The sequence below is a fragment of the Mixophyes fleayi genome, chromosome 9 (genome assembly GCF_038048845.1).
Source record: "Mixophyes fleayi isolate aMixFle1 chromosome 9, aMixFle1.hap1, whole genome shotgun sequence".
Lineage (NCBI taxonomy): Eukaryota > Metazoa > Chordata > Amphibia > Anura > Limnodynastidae > Mixophyes > Mixophyes fleayi.
Genome location: NC_134410.1, coordinates 100,411,616 through 100,429,409, shown reverse-complemented (window position 1 = coordinate 100,429,409; position 17,794 = coordinate 100,411,616). Strand labels below are relative to the sequence as shown.

General features: G+C 43.5%; 2 protein-coding genes across 3 annotated transcripts in view; one reads left to right on the top strand and one right to left on the bottom strand.

The window, feature by feature from the left end:
- Positions 1-17,794, bottom strand: part of PSMB7 (proteasome 20S subunit beta 7) — a 979,390-nt gene that overhangs the window by 288,361 nt on the left and 673,235 nt on the right. The gene's annotated exons all lie outside the window — the stretch shown is intronic.
- ADGRD2 (adhesion G protein-coupled receptor D2) overlaps positions 1-17,794 on the top strand; it is a 322,961-nt gene that overhangs the window by 100,895 nt on the left and 204,272 nt on the right. For both annotated transcript variants that reach the window (XM_075184713.1, XM_075184714.1), the window contains exon 18: positions 2,359-2,492. In XM_075184713.1, the coding sequence (XP_075040814.1) occupies positions 2,359-2,492 (134 nt within the window). The remainder of the gene's footprint in view (positions 1-2,358; positions 2,493-17,794) is intronic.

The following is a 17,794-nucleotide window of genomic DNA, read 5'->3' as shown; positions in this document are numbered from 1 at the left end:
AGAGGCCATAGTTCTGAAGTGGACAGCATACTATCCCACAGACTGGTTCCCCTGGCGGAGACGTAATAAGCGGGACGCGGCATTGGACACCCTTCCAGGCTCATCAAATATTTTCTTGAAAGTGGACAAAAAGATGCTAAAGTTATGTAGAATGGGATCATCCCTCTCCCATAAAGGGGAAGCCCATGCTAAGGCTTGATCGGACAATAAAGAAATCACATAGGCCACTTTCGTTTTTTCGGAAGGGAAGTTCCTTGGTAATAGCTCGAATTGTATGGAGCATTGATTTAAAAATCCTCTGCAATATTTGGGGTCCCCATCGAACTTGGGTGGGTTAGGTATCCGTAACTGAGAGGAAGAAGCTGCTGCTGCTACGACCTGAGGTTCAGGGGCCACTGCCGGCCCAGGTGGTCCACCAGCTACTAGGGTGTTCTGGACAACATCCAACCGGGTAGATAGACTATTGAGGAATTTTAAAAGTTGCTCTTGGTTAGCCTCTTGCTTATCCATCCTTCCCACTAAATGCTCCAACAGATCTTTAGCTGCGGCATCCATGGTCAGAACAAACTGTAACAGATTCTGGATACTTCTACTACTAATCTTGATTAGCGCTGGCTTACCTGATGTGCGGAGTCTAACGATCTCCCCGGTGTTCACCAAGAACCGCCGCAAGGCGGGGTGGGCTTCGCTGCCAGGAGTCACAGGTCGCGGTCCTCAGGTTGCCCCAAGATGTAGTACAGCGGAGTAGAGCGGAAGTTGCGGAGTCAGACAAGCCGGTTCGGTACACAGGAATGGAGTCAGGCAGAATCAGGAGGCAACTCGGAGTCAACAAGCCAGGTTCGGTACACGGGTCACAAGAACAGAAGAATGGTCAGCAAGCCGGGTCGGTACACAGGGATAGGAGAGCCAGAGTAGTCAAACAGGCAAACATCAGCACACAGGAAGACACAGGAGACTGGAAGACACAGCAATCCACGAAGCACAGGAGCCAGGAACAGGTAAGTGTTGCTCTGACACTCAACGAGTGTCAGGATGAGGTTTTTATCCTGACAGGGATTCAAAATCCGCGCCTCTAGGTTGTGGTCATGTGACCGCCTCCGGGTGTAGTCACGTGGTCTTGGATGCGGAAGTGCGGCTTCCGGAGCGGCGGAGAAGGTAAGTCCGTTACAGGATGCTAGAGCCACCGCGACACGTCACAGTTTCAAAATATAGAGTCAAATGTAATCCAAACATTGTTTCCTGGATTCATGTTTTATTTTCCCTCTTGCTTCATTGGCTGGTGGTGTAAAATACATTTATACTATTATATAGAGCTACATCATGGGTTGTAATGGTCTGAAGCATTCAGTAAAACATAATGCTTGTACTTTCTTTAAAACAGAAAACCAGGACACATATGTGCACTTTTGAAGTCAGTGTCACCCATTTCATTCTTTGAGTTTAATGACATTTCTCAAAAACGCTTCTGGCTTCTATTCTCAGTAATTCTTTTCAGCCAAATGCATTTGTAACCAAATGTAAGCATTCACTGTTACCTTATTCCAGTAGCAAAAAACAAGAAACAATCATCTGCAACATGTGATAATTTTCCCTTAAAGTCAGGTAGAATCTTGTATCTTATGTTTTGATAATTCATTTGCAAATCAGAAAATCTCCCTAAAGCCCCTTAACGCCCAACTAGTAGAGCTGTAAGGATCCTGTATTCGATCACCCCTCAAATTGGAAGGTGTTTTCCCATATTCCCCCACCGGTAATGGATGATTTCCCAGACAAGGAGAATATTGATTACAGAAGATTACAGTGTGGGTGCCACAGAGTGCCATCCACACTGAAGGGCATCCAAGGACATGGGGTATGTGGTTAAGATTAAAAGTTAATTTCAGCCTGGGGTTCACCTGTCATAAAGTATTCTTCTGTACAAACAGTGACTGTCTGACATCTAGCGGCCTGTTAGATAGGAGACACCTGCATCTCATTCACTTTTGAATTAATTTTGAAATATTATACTCTTCTGCCACATAGCCATTTGTAGACCTCTGGCTCATAATGCAAAATTAGGAAGTGCATGCCGGCCATAAAACTAAAAGAACAAAAAAAACATATACAAATACAGAAATGAATTAAGAAACTTCCCACCGTGAAAAACACAGTGCTACATGGTAGACCCACATTGACTCTCTTTAATTCCAGCTATTTCTTGGTGGTGGTATGTCTCTTTTTTATACCACTTTTGCTACCAGATACATGTCATAGTGGCATGCAAAGTTATACATTGAAACATGTTGATTTTGCTGAACAATAGGGAATGCTCAGGGACAGTTCTTTATGTTACTGTTGAATCTGTCATCTCTTTTCCAGGCCTGCCAATCATTATTGTAAGCGTGACCTTGGCAACCTCTTTCAATGATTACGTAGCAGATGGTCACTGTTGGCTGAATATTCAAACGGACATCATTTGGGCGTTTGTGGGGCCTGTTCTCTTCATACTAACGGTATGTATTTGCTATTCAACATCTACGTGTCAAGTATATAATTTCCATTTATCCACTTACAGCAAAGAGGCCAAATGCTAATTTGTAAAATAAAATATTTTATTGTCTTAATGACCTTGGCCCACGGAACCATGTTGATAACCTTAATCAGCTCAGGACTGCAAGTTATATTCATTTTCAATTTGGTTACATCATTTTGATTTTCATATGTTCACATTTATATTGATTGTTTTAGCGTTGCACTAGTGTAGCAATTTTTAGCCAGTATACATTTATCATCATCATCACCATGTATTTATATAGCGCCACTAATTCCGCAGCGCTGTACAGAGAACGCACTCACATCAGTCCCTGCCCCATTGGGGTTTACAGTCTAAATTCCTTAACACACACAGAAAGACGGACATACAGACTAGGGTCAATTTGTTAGCAGTCAATTAACCTACCAATATGTTTTTGGAGTGTGGGAGGAAACTGGAGCACCCAGAGGAAACCCACGCAAATAAGAGGAGTACATACAAACTCCTCACAGATAAGGCCATGGTCGGGAATCGAACTCATGACCCGTAAGACAGAAGTGCTGCCCATTATATAGTTTATATTTTATCTTTAGGACAGTTTAATGTAAATATCATTAGGGCTGCCATTTTTAAAGGTTTTTGCTTGTAGGTGTGAAATACGCCCCCTGTTTGTACAACAGCTGTGATTTCAGCTAATTGTCTGTGCGCCATTTAAAGGGTTGTTCTTGCACCTGCTCTTTACTGGATATTTAAGAATGTCTTACATATGATAAAAACTGTTCATATACATTTACATTGTCGTTAATTAATAAGGTATCACTGTGCTCCTCAGTGCTGGACAGTGTAGATGTCAGGCCGTAGGCCTTCTGAGGAGTATAATGGAACAAAACACTAACTGGTATTAGTGCCACTGAACTAGCAGGTGCGGAGCCTAACGTACCCCTGATGTTCGCCAGGGACCCCCGCAAGGAGGTTTGGACTTCGCTGCACAGGGTACGCAGGTTGCGGTCCTACTAGCCAGTTGCCGGTGTAGTGTAGAAGGGTCAGACGGTCCGGGTCGAGCCAATCAGGAATGTACGGTACCTGGGAGAATCTGAGAGGGTAGTCAACAAGCCAAAGTCCCAGTACAATATGGGTCACACAGATAATAGGATGGTCGCCAAGCCGGGTCACAATGGAGAGCAGGAACAATGGAAGCACAATAGGGAACAAGCGAGCAGGAGAACCAGGATGCTAGGTATGAACCTGCTACTCTGGCACCCTAATGGCGCCAGAGCCAGGTGTAAATAGGACAGGTTAGGAGATGATTGGAGGAGCCAGGAGGCGGGTATCCAGCGGGACAGGTAGCGTCCCGTTCCTAGGCAACGGGACGAGGCAGGGCGCATGCGCCCGACAGACCTTTGAAGCGGAAGCGGAAGCCGCAGCGTGTCTGATGCCTAGAAACAGAGCACTACAGCCCGGAAGGAAGGCGTGCCAGACTGACAGGGGATCAGCGGGGACGGCGCCTGACAGTACCCCCCCCCTCTTCCTCTCCCTCAAAGAAGGATCAGTCCTCTTCAGGAATTTGGCAAGGAGACGAGGAGCATGAAGATCGGCTTCTGGAATCCAGAATCTCTCCTCAGGGCCTCGAACAAAACGAATCTTCAGAATTCTCTCTACTTCGAATTCATCCCCCAGAAAGGTCTTGATGGGTGGAGGAGAGACAGGTTCTTTGAAGAATTCGTTGAGGACTAGGGGTTTCAGCAGGGAGATGTGGAAGGTGTCGTGGATTCTGAGGGAAGGAGGTAATGAGAGCTTGTAAGAAACAGGGTTGATGACTTGAGATATAGCAAAAGGACCGATAAACCAGGGAGCCAATTTCATCAACGGAACTCGGAGCCGGAGGTTGCGAGTTGCCAGCCATAGACAATCTCCCACCTTTAGTACTGGAAGATTCTTTCGACAGCGGTCAGCAGCAATCTTGTGTCGTTGCACTGAAGTAGAAAGTGTCGCTTTGGCTTTGGTCCAGATTTGTGAAAAATTGTGAATGAGGGAGTCAGCAGCAGGCACAGGAGATGCTGGAGCCTCGGATAAGAGAGGAGGAGTAGGATGTCTACCATAGACCATCAAGAAAGGAGAAAACCTGAAGAAGAGTGTAAGAGACTATTATGAGCAAATTCGGCCCAATAAAGGAGGTCACTCCAAGAAGCTTGATTTTCTGAAGCGAAGCATCGCAAGAAACACTCCAGGTCCTGATTTACTCGTTCCGTTTGTCCATTAGTTTGAGGGTGGTAGCCGGAAGAGAATTTGAGTTTGAATCCAATCTTGGTGCAAAAGGCTCTCCAGAATTTAGCCGCAAACTGTACTCCCCTATTGGAGGTGATCTCCTGAGGACACCCGTGGAGACGGAGTACATTTTTTAAAAACAGATTTGCGAGCTCAGAAGCTGAAGGAAGACCTTTACATGGGATGAAGTGAGACATCTTGGAGAAGCGGTCTACCGCGACCCAGATGGTATCATAGTCGTGACTCTGAGGAAGGTCGGTGATGAAATCCATCGTAATACTGATCCACAGGAAGTCAGGAATGGGAAGCGGAAGTAGAAGACCAGGAGGGCTTTGCCTAGGAGTCTTGTGACGTGCACATACACAGCATGCCGACACAAACTTGCGAACATCAGAACCTAGAGAAGGCCACCAGTAGTATCTGGAAAGGAATTCCTTAGTCCTCTTGTAACCGGCATGACCTGCAAATTTAGATTTGTGTGCCCAGCACAAAAGTTTGGGCTGGAGATGTGGGTCTAAAAAGGAGCGTCCAGGAGGGGGAGAGATGGAGGAGTTAGTAATTGCCACCACTTGAATGGGGTTAAGGATGGTTTTGTTATCCGCAGAGACCAAGGAATCCGTATTATTAAATGATCTGATTAAAAGATCAGGATAAGTTGGAATCAAGAAAAAAAAAGAGACCATTTGGAGACCAGTGCCAGAGACTAGATAACCAGGGAAAGGCACCTGGGAACATTCAAAGAGGCATTTCTCGAGCTTGCAATAGAGGGAATGCTTCCTGAGACGAGAGAGAACTGTCTTGACATGGAAACAATCAGAACATAGATTAGATTAGAATACTAGAATATCGTCCAAGTAGACAATCACGGATTGGTAGAGGAGATCCCTGAAGATCTCGTTGACGAAATCTTGAAAAACAGCTGGAGCATTACAGAGCCCGAAGGGCATCAGTAGGTACTCGTAATGACCGTCGCGGGTGTTAAATGCAGTTTTCCATTCATCGCCCTTCTGAATGCGTATCAGATTATAAAATCCAATTTAGAGAAAATCTTGGCACCCTGGATGCAGTCGAAGAGTTCTGTAATAAGAGGAAGAGGATAGCGGTTTTTGATGGTGATTGCATTCAGGCGATGGTAGTCTTTACAGGGTCTTAAGAAGCCATCTTTCTTGTTACCAAAAAAGAATCCAGCCCCTGCGGGGGAGGAAGACTTCCTGATGAATCCCTGCCGAAGATTTTTAGAGAAATACTGAGACATTGCTCTGGACTCAGGTAGAGAGAGCGGGTAGACTCTACCCTAAGGGATGTTCTTCCCAGGTAAAAGTTCGATGGGACAATCCCACGCACAATGTGGAGGTAGACTCTCAGCGGCAGACTTGCTGAAAACATCCAGGAATTCTAAGTATGGTTCTGGGAGCTTGCTTTGAGAGGCGATAGAAAGACAAGGCAAGTGGTTAGGTGGATATACTTTAAAGAGACACTTGTTGAAACAAGAAGTGCCCCAGGAGGATACCTGGGCAAGAAGCCAGTCGAACTGTGGAGAATGCATTCTGAGCCAGGGTAAACTCAAGATGATAGAATTGAAGGACTGCGGAATGACCAGGAACTTGATCCACTTGTGGTGAAGAACCCCTATCTGCAACCAAACTGGGCAAGTGATACAGGTGATGGAGCCGTTGCTGACTCGGTTACCATCAACTGCGGTGAGGACCAAAGGCTGCGGCAAAAGATGAGAGGGTATCTGAAGCTTGGACACCAGAGTGGCGGAAATGAAGTTCCCTGCGTATCCAGAATCCACGAAAGCGGAACATTCCAGAGAAGTATCCATATACTTGAGGGTGAATGGCATCAGAAAGTTGGTATCCTTAAGGGAGTAGGGAGTATGGAGACTGGATCCTAGGACAACCTCCCTTTTATTGCCTAGGAGGTAGAGTTTCCTGGCCTCTTAGGACAAGTTGACAGTAAGTGACCGGGTTTCCCACAGTACAGGCAAAGGTGGTTCCTAATCCGATGCTCCCTTTCATCACGAGACAGACGAGAATGCCCAATCTGCATAGGCTCCTCTGCCGGGGGAGCTGGAGTCTGAAAGCGAGGAGCCAAGCGAATAGAGAGATCTTCATTCCTCTCCAAAGAGCATTCCTGATGACGGATGTCCACCTTGATGCTTAGTGATACCAGCTCGTCGAATTTGGTAGGAAGATCCCGAGAAGCGAGAGTGTCTTTAATATTGTCTGACAAGCCTTGCCAGTTGGTAGCTGTCAGGGCCTCATTATTCCACCCCAGTTCAGAGGCGAAGGTACGGAATTGTACTGCGTACTGACCAGCCGAAAGGGATCCTTGACGGAGGGCTAGAAGGCTAGAGGAGGCAGAAGACACCCGACCGGGCTCATCGAACAGTTTCCGGAAATTTTCGATGAAAATGGCAGAATTAAAAAGAGATGCATCATTACATTCCCACAGCGGGGAGGGCCAGGCCAGGGCTTGTCCGGTAAAGAGAGAAATAATGTAGGCTACCTAGGCTACCAGGAGGCGGGTATCCCGCGGGATAGGTAGTGTCCCATTGCTAAGCAACAGGACGAGGCAGGGCGCATGCGCCTGACAGACCTCTGAAGCGGAAGCCGCAGCGCCTCCATTGCCTAGCAACAGAACGCTATGGTCCGGAAGGAAGGCATCCGCCCCTGACTGACAGGGGATCAGTGGGGATGGCGCCTGACAGCAGAAAACAAATCATACATAAAACAGGGACATATAAGATAGACAAAATAAATACAGACATGTAAACAAAGGAAAGGGGAGGCCCTGATTATGATGGACTTTACAATTTAGTTGCAAAAGAGCATAGAGAAAACAAAAGAAGCAAGAGTATTTCAGAGTGGAGACTGGGATGTAGTGAGGGGGCACTGATATAAGTGCTATAAGTGGGAGTAGTGTAGGCTTTAGTGAAGAGGTGGCTTTTCAGAGAGCATTTGAAGTTTGAAGGGTGGGGAAGAGTCTGAGCAGACAGGGTAGAGAATTCCATAGGTGGGCAGCATCACAGGAGAAGTCTTGTAGACGGAAGTTAGAGGTTGTTATCGGAGAGGAGGCGAGTTACAGGTCAGAGGCAGAGCTAAGAGGGCGTGATGGAACGTATTACAAGATGAGATTTGAGATATATGAAGAGGTGATGATAATGAGGGCTTGTATAGTAGGGTGGAGTGAACAGATGCTGAACATACCTACCAGGGGAGGGGAGAAAGGTCTGGGGTAGAATTGCATTTCCATGAAGCTAGATGCATCACAGGGGGGTGTGACACGCCCCCCAATGTGTTACACCTCACTCCTTTTAGGGTAGTGTCCCAATACACAAATTGTATTGGGAGGTATCACATACACCTAGGGGTAAATGTATCATAGTGCGGGTTGTACAAGTTGCTGGAAATCGGCAAGATGACAGCTTAAATTTAAAGCGGCGCTGCCTTGTAAAGGGAAGTTTCCCTTTACAAGGCAGCACAGCTTTAAATTTAAGCTGTCATCTCGTCGATTTCCGGCGACTTGTACAACCCGCACTATGATACATTTACCCCCTAGTGCACTATAAGAATGTAGAACAATCTGTATTTTTTTATGCTTCCTATGACAATTTTATAGAAATTTACTGATGGACAGCTTTTTTATTAATGTAATTCTAAAAAGTATAAACATCTATAGTAATAGCATCTAGAGGAAAGAACCCGGTTAGTGGACGACGCAAAAACCAATGGTATTGGAAATTTCGTATGGTCAGTTTTTTTTTTCTCTGATCTCTATTTTATCTTTACTGATGAGCAGATACTTGATGTTTTCACTGTCAGTAAATTTACTGATGGTTGGCAACCACAGTAAAGCGCAGAAAAACAGTCTGACCATTGACCAGACTGAAGTTAACTATTTGGTATTGTCTAATTTTTTACAAATAATATACATTTTTTTCTCAAATCTGGCTTTCCTTTGGTATCACATTTAATTAATTAAATATCATTTTATTTAATGGATGTCTTCCCATAGTTACTTTCATGCAGTTGACATAATGTCACCTATAAACTTAAATTTTATTTAAAAGTAAATATCTTTAGTCACTGTCATTTATTTAAGAATACATGAAATTCTGCTTATCTAGTTGAACTCTGCTCCAGCTATGCTGCAGCTGACCTCCAATCCTCATCTCAGTTTAGGTATACTATATATTCCTTACTGCCTGCATACAAACCATTCTTTTATGATAAAACCGTATGTCGGGATCACCATGCAGTTCACATGCTATTGTTGTGTCTACATATGCTTTGAATGTCAGAAAGATTACTGTTTGACAGCACAAAGCTGTGGTCCATTGGCTGTATCCTTGACCCTGCAGAATGACATAACCTGATATTGCAAGTTATTATCTGTTGTATGGATTCCAGCACCTTACTTTGCTTCAGCAGTAGTTAACATACCAACATTTTGCTTGTAATGATCAAAAGGCATGTTTTAAACAGGGAGTTTTTTGTGTTATTGTCCAAGAGAAATAATAATAGGTTTCATGTGAATTTCTTCTAGGGATATTACGGTACACATTACTTTCTTACTCCTTTATTTATAAAATACTTTTCACGTTAGTAACTATATCAAGTACATTATGGATCGAGGTCTCCTGGTATTTGTGGAAAGGATACATAGAGGGTAGGGAAACAATATTGAACGGGTGGCAGTCTACCCTTCCTTCTGAAATTGTTTAATTTAATATATTTTATTTGTGCATATCTATCTATAGATGTATTTTAACATTGATACCAGCACTAATTTCCTCAATACACAAAGTGAAATGTTGGGAGGTATCACATACATCTAGTGCACTATAAGAATGTAGAATAAGGTTCTCGGCGGCTTACTACAAGAAGTTCGTGGTCCAGTTCGCCGCCCGCTTGTGCACCTTTTTTTATTCCATTCTTAAAGGAACCCCTTGGCCCCGGGACTCTCTGGAACCTAAGATTACCATGATTTATAAAGAAGGAAAAGATGCCCATAACTGTGCTAACTTTGCCCAATATTTCTCCTCAATAACGTTGTTAAGCTTTGCGCCAAGATTCTCCCCAACTGACTAAACTCTGTACTGCCTTCCCTAATCCACTACGATCAGGTGGGTTTTATCCCCAGCAGACAAGCCAGGGACAACATGAGGAGAGCCGTTGACCTTATCCATATACTCAATACTAGGAAATTACATTTTATTTAAAAGTAAATATCTTTAGTCACTGTCATTTACTTAACAATACATGAAATTCTGCTTATCTAGTTAAACTCTGCTCCGGCCATGCTGCAGCTGACCTCCAATCCTCATCTCAGTTTAGGTATACTATAAATTCCTTCCTGCCTGCATACAAACCATTCTTTTATGATAAAACAGTATGTCGGGATCACCATGCAGTTCACATGCTATTGTTGTGTCTACTGTTTGACAGCACAAAGCTGTGGTCCATTGGCTATCCTTGACCCTGCAGAATGACATAACCTGATACTGCAAGTTATTATCCGTTGCATGGATTCCAGCACCTTACTTTGCTTCAGCAGTATTTAACATACCAACATTTTGCTTGTAATGATGAAAAGGCATGTTTTAAACAGGGAGTTTTTTGTGTTATTGTTGAGGTCCAAGAGAAATAATAATAGGTTTCATGTGAATTTCTTCTAGGGATATTACGGTACACATTACTTTCTTACTTCTTTATTTATAAAATGCTTTTCACATTTGTAACTGTATCATGTATTATGGATCGAGGACTCCTGGTATTTGTGGAAAGGATACATAGGGGCATATTCAATTCTTTTTTTTTCCGCGCCGCGGAAAAACTATTACCGCTAATACGGTATTAGTTAGCTGGATTTCAGCTCGCGGCTCATGGAGCTGCGAGCTGAAATCCAGCGAGTAAATTACCGTATTAACTGTTTTTCCACGCACGATTACCGTAATAACCGTAATTGTGCACGGACCGCGAGATTTTAGGCGTTTCCGCCGAGAATTGAATATGCCCCATAGAGGGTAGGGAAACAATTTTGAACGGGTGGCAGTCTACCCCTTTTTCTGAAATTGTTTAATTTAATATATTTTATTTGTGTATATCTATCTATAGATGTATTTTAACATTGATACCAGCACCAATATCCTTGTCCCAAATACATCAAATTAGATGCTGACTTTGGACTACCATCCGTCAAACATGATCCTTCAGTATTCCAACACTGTTGTCTGAGTACTCTATCACAATTTCCTTGACACAATATAGCATCTTCCCGTCTCCAACATTCATCCTTGTCAAATAGATATGGATGTGGACCCTTCATATGTTAACATGTCAGATTAAAGATGTGGATGGAGTATTGTATCCCCCGACATTGGAAAACCTATATTTACAGAGGTATACCCCTGTTTTTCTTCTTCAGGAACTGGGGCTAGAGAAGAAGTGGTACAGGTCAAGTTCTGGCAAACATGCCACTGTGTGGGCTGCCAGTTTGTATGATTCAACGCAAAAGGGGGGATAAATTGTTTTATCCTCTGTCTAAGGTTGAATGTCTAGTGACCATTATGAGGAGAAGACACTATGTGTGTCACGAGCCGCGGCGGTACCCACAGCCGCCGCAGCTCGCTTCCTGCGCCCCCTGGCGTCCCGGCCGTCACCTTGACGACCGGGACGTCACTTCCACCCAGCACCTGACCATTGCTAAGGCAACGGCCGGACGCTTCTTCAGCGCCGCATCCCGACAATGTAGAAAGCCGGGGGCGCGCGCTCAGTAGGTTATATTAATTAGTTCCAGTCTGTGGGCTGAATTAGCGTGCATTAGCCTGAGTGGGTGTGTAGTTCAGGGACAATCCCTGATTGGTCTCTCTGAGTATTTAAGGCAGTGAGGTCTGCAGCCTCACTGCCGGTGATAGCTTCTGTGTTCCAGTCTTGCTGACCTGCTCCTGCTCCCTAGTCCTGTCCTCTAGATATTCTGTTGATTCCCTGTATATGACCGCCTGCTTGGATTATTGGACTCTGCCTGTTTTTGCTCGTGACCCTGACCTTTCTTGCCTGTACCTTGGACCTTGCAACCGTGTCTGTGACCCTGACCTCTGGCGTGTTTATCGATTACCCTGCTTCTCTGTGACCCTTGACCTTGGCTATCATTTTGATTACTCGCTGCTTTCTACCAGTCTCCTGGCCCGCCGCTGTGGTCCTTCATTACCAACCCACACTACACTTGGAGCTAAGTCCTGGGGGCATCCGAGTACCGGTGAGCGCGTCAAGCTCTAAGGGAAAGGCGGCTGCTATAGGTGAAGATCTCCGTCATCTAGTTCTGTGGGTTGGTGATCAGGGCCAGTAGCCTAACAATGTGTTTTAGATTTTTTGAGAGTTTGCTCTGAAACTATGTACATGACAGAGCCAATTGAACTCTATCTTGTTCTCCAATGTGACCCAACACCAACCCTCTAAATTTTTCCTGAAGGACTAAAGGATGTGATTTACATTGAGTTTACATGTTGTATGTTGCTCCAGGTTCCCAGGTTTGATCCTCAGATTTAGAATCCATAATATTCAGAGTACCTATTCCCATTGCACCCCCTCCAAGAGCGGTTGCAATAACATCTCGTTTCCTCCTGTTCCTTCTAAGTCTCCAGTCATCTCTTCTTGTTCCTTGTCTACATTCTACCCATCGCTTTAGCATATCTAGTTAGTTCCTCACATCTGTGGTCCCAACGATCTACTCTGAAATACTCTACTGAAATTCTCCAGGTGTATAACATAAATTTGATATTGGTTATTACTTTCCATGAAGACAATATTTCGGGCACTATCACTTCTGCTATCTTATGAATAGGGATGTACAGTCATCCAGATGTGGTTTGACTGGTTCTAGGATTTCTGTTTCATAAGATACTCTGACTACAGTTATACATACTTGTCCTCTCCCTTTAAACAGTTACCACTGATCACCGTATCCTGGTTGTAAGGAGTAGGACTCAAGGATTTCCCTTCCTTACATTCTATAACCAAAAGCTCTACCTGGTTAGTAGGATCATATCTTTTGTAATTTCTTATTGGTGCTATAGTCGTCCCATTATTATTCTCAACATTTCTAGGGGTATCAGAACACATCAGTACTAATACTCACCAATAGTACTAGTATCTGCAATACTTTCCTCATAGGGCTGTTTGCCCAGCATCTGTATTTTTCTTTGGGGAACTGGGGCCACTGTGCCTTTCTCTGAATACATAATCTGCTAAAAGAGATCAACGATCAATAAAACCTTTTTTTATTATTATATTATTATTTGGGATGGGTATGATTTCCCAATCTATCTCTCTCAATGAGTGCTCTATTGATCTAAAGAAGCTTGTGTGGTTTTGACGTGGTCAATTGGACCCAGGAGACTTTATGCCTCCTCCGAGAGTCCTTCTTTGCGGTCATTGGCCTTTCTACTTTTAACATTGTATCACCCAGGATTTCAAGGACCTGATATGGTCCCTCCCAATTTGCATCCCAAGGACCTGCCTTATGGATGGTCTTGACCAGAGGTGTCCAAACTAAGTCCTCAAGGGCTACCAATAATACATGTTTTCAGTATTTCTTTACTTATGCACAGGTGAGTCAATCTATTTGACCGGGTGAGAAATTTTTACACCTGTTTCTACAGACAGAAATCCAGAAAACATGACCTGTTGGTAGCCCTTGAGGACTGAGTTCAGACACCTCTGGTCTTGACCATTACCAGACTATCCACTGGAGGCATGGGAATCTCCCCCTGTAGATAGTGTTCGTTCAGCTGAATGGCTGTGTATGGCAGCACTTCTTTCAGGTTATCTTGTACCAGTTGCAAGAACACATCTCTGGCAATCAGCTCTTTGATGGGATTTGACAACTGTGGTCCATTGTGGAAGAAATGTGGCATTTTGTGACCAGTCATGAGTTCAAATGGAGTGATTCCTGTTGTAGTTTCCTGAATACCCATGAGTATTGCAGGCAGCGCTGTCACCCAACAGGAGGCCTCTCTAACAGTGTCTTGATCAAATGAGATATAATTGTGAGATTCATTCGTTTTACTGTTCCTGCTGACTGTGGATGATATAGTATATGAAATCGCTCTTTTATGTCCACAAAGCGCTTTCATGACCTTGCACGTAAATTGTGTTCCCCATTCAGATTCAACGATCCTGGGAACCCCCCAACATGACAGAATCTGTTCCCATAAGACCCTTGCTTTGGTAGTGGCAGAGTCGTTTACAGTAGGAATGGCCTCAATCCATTGTGAAAATGCATCCACAACTACCAATGCATACCGACAATCGTGACTGCCGGGTGGTAGTGGTCCTATAAAATCTATCTGTAAGGCAGCCCTGTGGCCATTCTGCACTGGGCACACGCTGTAGTACCGGCTTGAGAGCTGGTGCTCTGGGGTTCACTTATGCCCACAAGGCACTGTTGTGTGACAATTTCCACTGTTTTGACATCCCTGACTAGTATAATTTGTCCTTTAAGAGAGACATGAGTTTATCTCGACCAGGGTGTCCGAAGAGTTCCTGGTTAAATCTTGTCAGCTTTACCTGAAGATGTGCAGGAACAACTTACAGGGATCCTGAACCATCATTGTTGGTGTGGCACTGAATGCCCTGTTTAATTGACCAGGCGCCCTGTGGTGTGTTAATGTGAGGTGTAAGAAGAGGATCCTTTGTTTGTTCCTCTTCAAATGACACTGGGCCTTCTTCTAGAGTCTTGTTTTGTATTGTCACTTTGAAAGATGATACGACTTTGTCATCTGTGTCGCAAAAAATTCCAAATATTGCAACTGATTTATCCTCTTTGTCTGCAGAGTTATTTACCCATGACAAGGAGATCATTACCTTTCTGGTGGGCAGGAACTTTAATGATCGTAGCCTCTTCAGGATGCATCATTCCCAATTCCCATAACTCTTTGAGCACTGAGATGTGTGCCAGATGTTTATTCTGGTTGTCCACAAATCCGTGGCTTTACCAAATATCCAAGTGTAAGGTCAGGGGCTAAACTACATATTAACTGTCGCTATATGTAGTACATGGTCCTGAAGGTTATAGTAGTAAGGCTTCCTTTTTAGTGCCTCCAATTTTGCCCTTTGTGCTTACAGATGGCCAGGTAGTTTAACAAGATGAAGCACTGTAGTCTTATTCAAGACTGCATAACCTGTCACACATGTCCCATCTGTGTGAGACCGAGACCCATCAATAAATATGACTCGGTCATCTGTATGTGCTGTTTGTCTACAGTCTTGTTCTATCCTGCTGTATTTATCAGTTGAGACAATACATAGTTTGCGTTATGATTTACTGTGAGATTGCACCCATTCAATTCCATTATTCATCTCCCAAACCTCTGAGAGACACCAGACAGCATGTCCTGGAGTAAAAGGATTAATGGAGAGTGTGGGGTCTGTATAATAAGGGGTCTAAATCCCACAATATGTTCTGTCACTTTGACAGCATAATTTATTGCAGCCAGTTGTTTTCACAGAAGAAAGAAGCTTAGAGAAATACTCTAGAGGTCTAATTGCAAATCCTACTTCTTGTAGTAAGACTGTCGATATGGACTTTGGGCCAGCATGAGCCTGAATTGCTAGCTCACCCTCTGGGTGTGGAGTGGCCAACACTGGGGCAGAAGATAGGTCTCTCTTCAGGGTAGAAAATGCCTCTTCCTGTTCTTCTGCTCATCCTTTCAATGAAGGTTCCTCACCTCTGAGTAATTCATACAGAGGTTTCGCTTTTGCAGCAAAATCCTCTCTGAACTCCCTCATGAAGTTTGCAGCCCCAAGGAACTTGCGCAAGTCTTGCATAGTATTTGGTCTAGGTAATTTGACCATTGCTTCAACTCGGGTGGCCATTATGCCTTTTTTTCCATGAGCAATTTTGACTCCCAGAAATATGACCTCTGACCTAGCCAGGTTTGCTTTGTGAGGACTCGGTTTGAGCCCTGCATGTACAAGGAGGCCTAACAATTCCTGTAGGAGTGTCAAATGTTTCTCCATAGTTCCTGTATGGAGTAATAGATCATCCACATATTGCAACAGGCATTCTGGGGTTGAAAACACTCTCAGCACTTCTGTTAATGCCTGATGGAAGTATGTGGGGTTACTGTGAAATCCTTGGGTTAATATGCAAAACATGTATTGTGCATCTTGCACGGTGAATGCAAATTTGTAACGGCAGATTCCTATCACTGGTATTGAAAAGAAGTCATTGGCTACATCAATGGTAGAGAAAACCTTACTTTTGCCATTTATTCTTGCTAACATGTCCGGTACCTCCGCTACTACCTGTGCTGACATGGGTGTTTATTTATTCAAAAACCTGAGATCAGTTGTGATTCTCGAGGTGTTTGTCTCCTTCTTCTTGACAGGCCATAAGGAATTATTGCACTTGAAATTTCCCTTTATGACCACCTCTTTGCTTCTAAATCAGTCACAGCTTCTATCACTGGTACCATGGCTTCAGGGGTTAACGATATTAACATTGAGGTGGTGGATCTGGTCCTTGTATGTCCAACTGGACGTCAATCATTTTTCCACAGTCATTCTTCCTTTGGACCATATCTCGGGGTATATGTACTCAATAGGTTTAAGGTCTGTGTTGCGCGAGACCACTGGCCATTTGTGTACGAACACGTTGACTGTTCTACTGATTTCATGTATGGATGGTCCTAAGTGATGTTTCTTTATCACACAGACCTTTGATTTTCTTGGACCCTTTCATACCAAACAGGTTGCTAGATCTAAGTTCCAGCAATTCTTTGTTATTACATAATTTCTGATAATGTTATCAGAACCTGAATAATACCACATGGGAATTTTAAAATGAAATCATTGTTGATTTCCAAAGTGACTTCATCAATTTTTTGGGCTCTTTCCCTCCCCATGTTAGTGATCAAATCCAGTCACCACACACATTAAGGACTATCTGGCAGTAAATCATGTTCTATATTGTTGATTGAAATTTCTGCCCCACTATGAAGCATCATTTATAATAATTCATTTTTTATTCTGCCCATTATGTGGGGTCTCCCGAGGAATGCAATATGATATTGCGTATTGGGGCCAGATCCTTATGGGTACCTAACCTTCAAGCTAATTGCATAACATTCCCAGTATGGACATCTGCTGTATGAACTGCTACTTGTGCGTTCTGTACCTCACAATTGTTTACCTGTTCTAGACAGTTCTGTGTCTGTGGAGTCACTAAGTTCGACCAGTATGTGTACTTACAAGCAACACACATTTTTGTATCTAATTTAGCTGCTGTGATTTTACCATAACATAGTAACATAGTTAATGATGTTGAAAAAAGACACCAGTCCATCAAGTTCAACCTATTTTGGATCTCCTGTGATCCCTCACTTATATTTGAAATTGATCCAGATTAAGCAATTGCCAAACTGTTTCAATCTGGAAAAATCCCTCCAGACCCAATATTGCAGTCCTATTTATTCCCTATATTCACTACTATCCTTTATTTTAATTAACAGTCGTATTCCTGGATACACTTTTCCGCAAAAAATTTGTCTAACTCTTTCTTAAACATATCTATTGAATCTGCCATCACAACCTTCCCTGGCAGTGAATTCCATAATTTGACTGCCCTTACTGTAAAGAACCCCTTCCTTTGCTGGTTGTGAAACTTCCTCTCCTCTAATCTTAAGGGGTGACCACGTGTCCTGTGTATAGTCCTTGGGGTAAAAAGTTCCCATGAAAGTTCTCTGTATTGACCCTCAATGTATTTGTACATAGTAATTATATCTCCTCTTAGATGCCTCTTTTCTAAAGTAAACATGCCTAAACTGGCTAATCTTTCCTCATAACTTAATGACTCCCTTTATCAATTTTGACACCCTTCTCTGCACCCTTTCTAGTTCCAAAATAACTTTTTATAGAGTGATGCCCAGAACTGTACTCCAATTTCAAGATGAGGTCTTACCAACGATTTATACAGTAGCAAAAATATACTGTCTTGCCTTGCATCTATGCC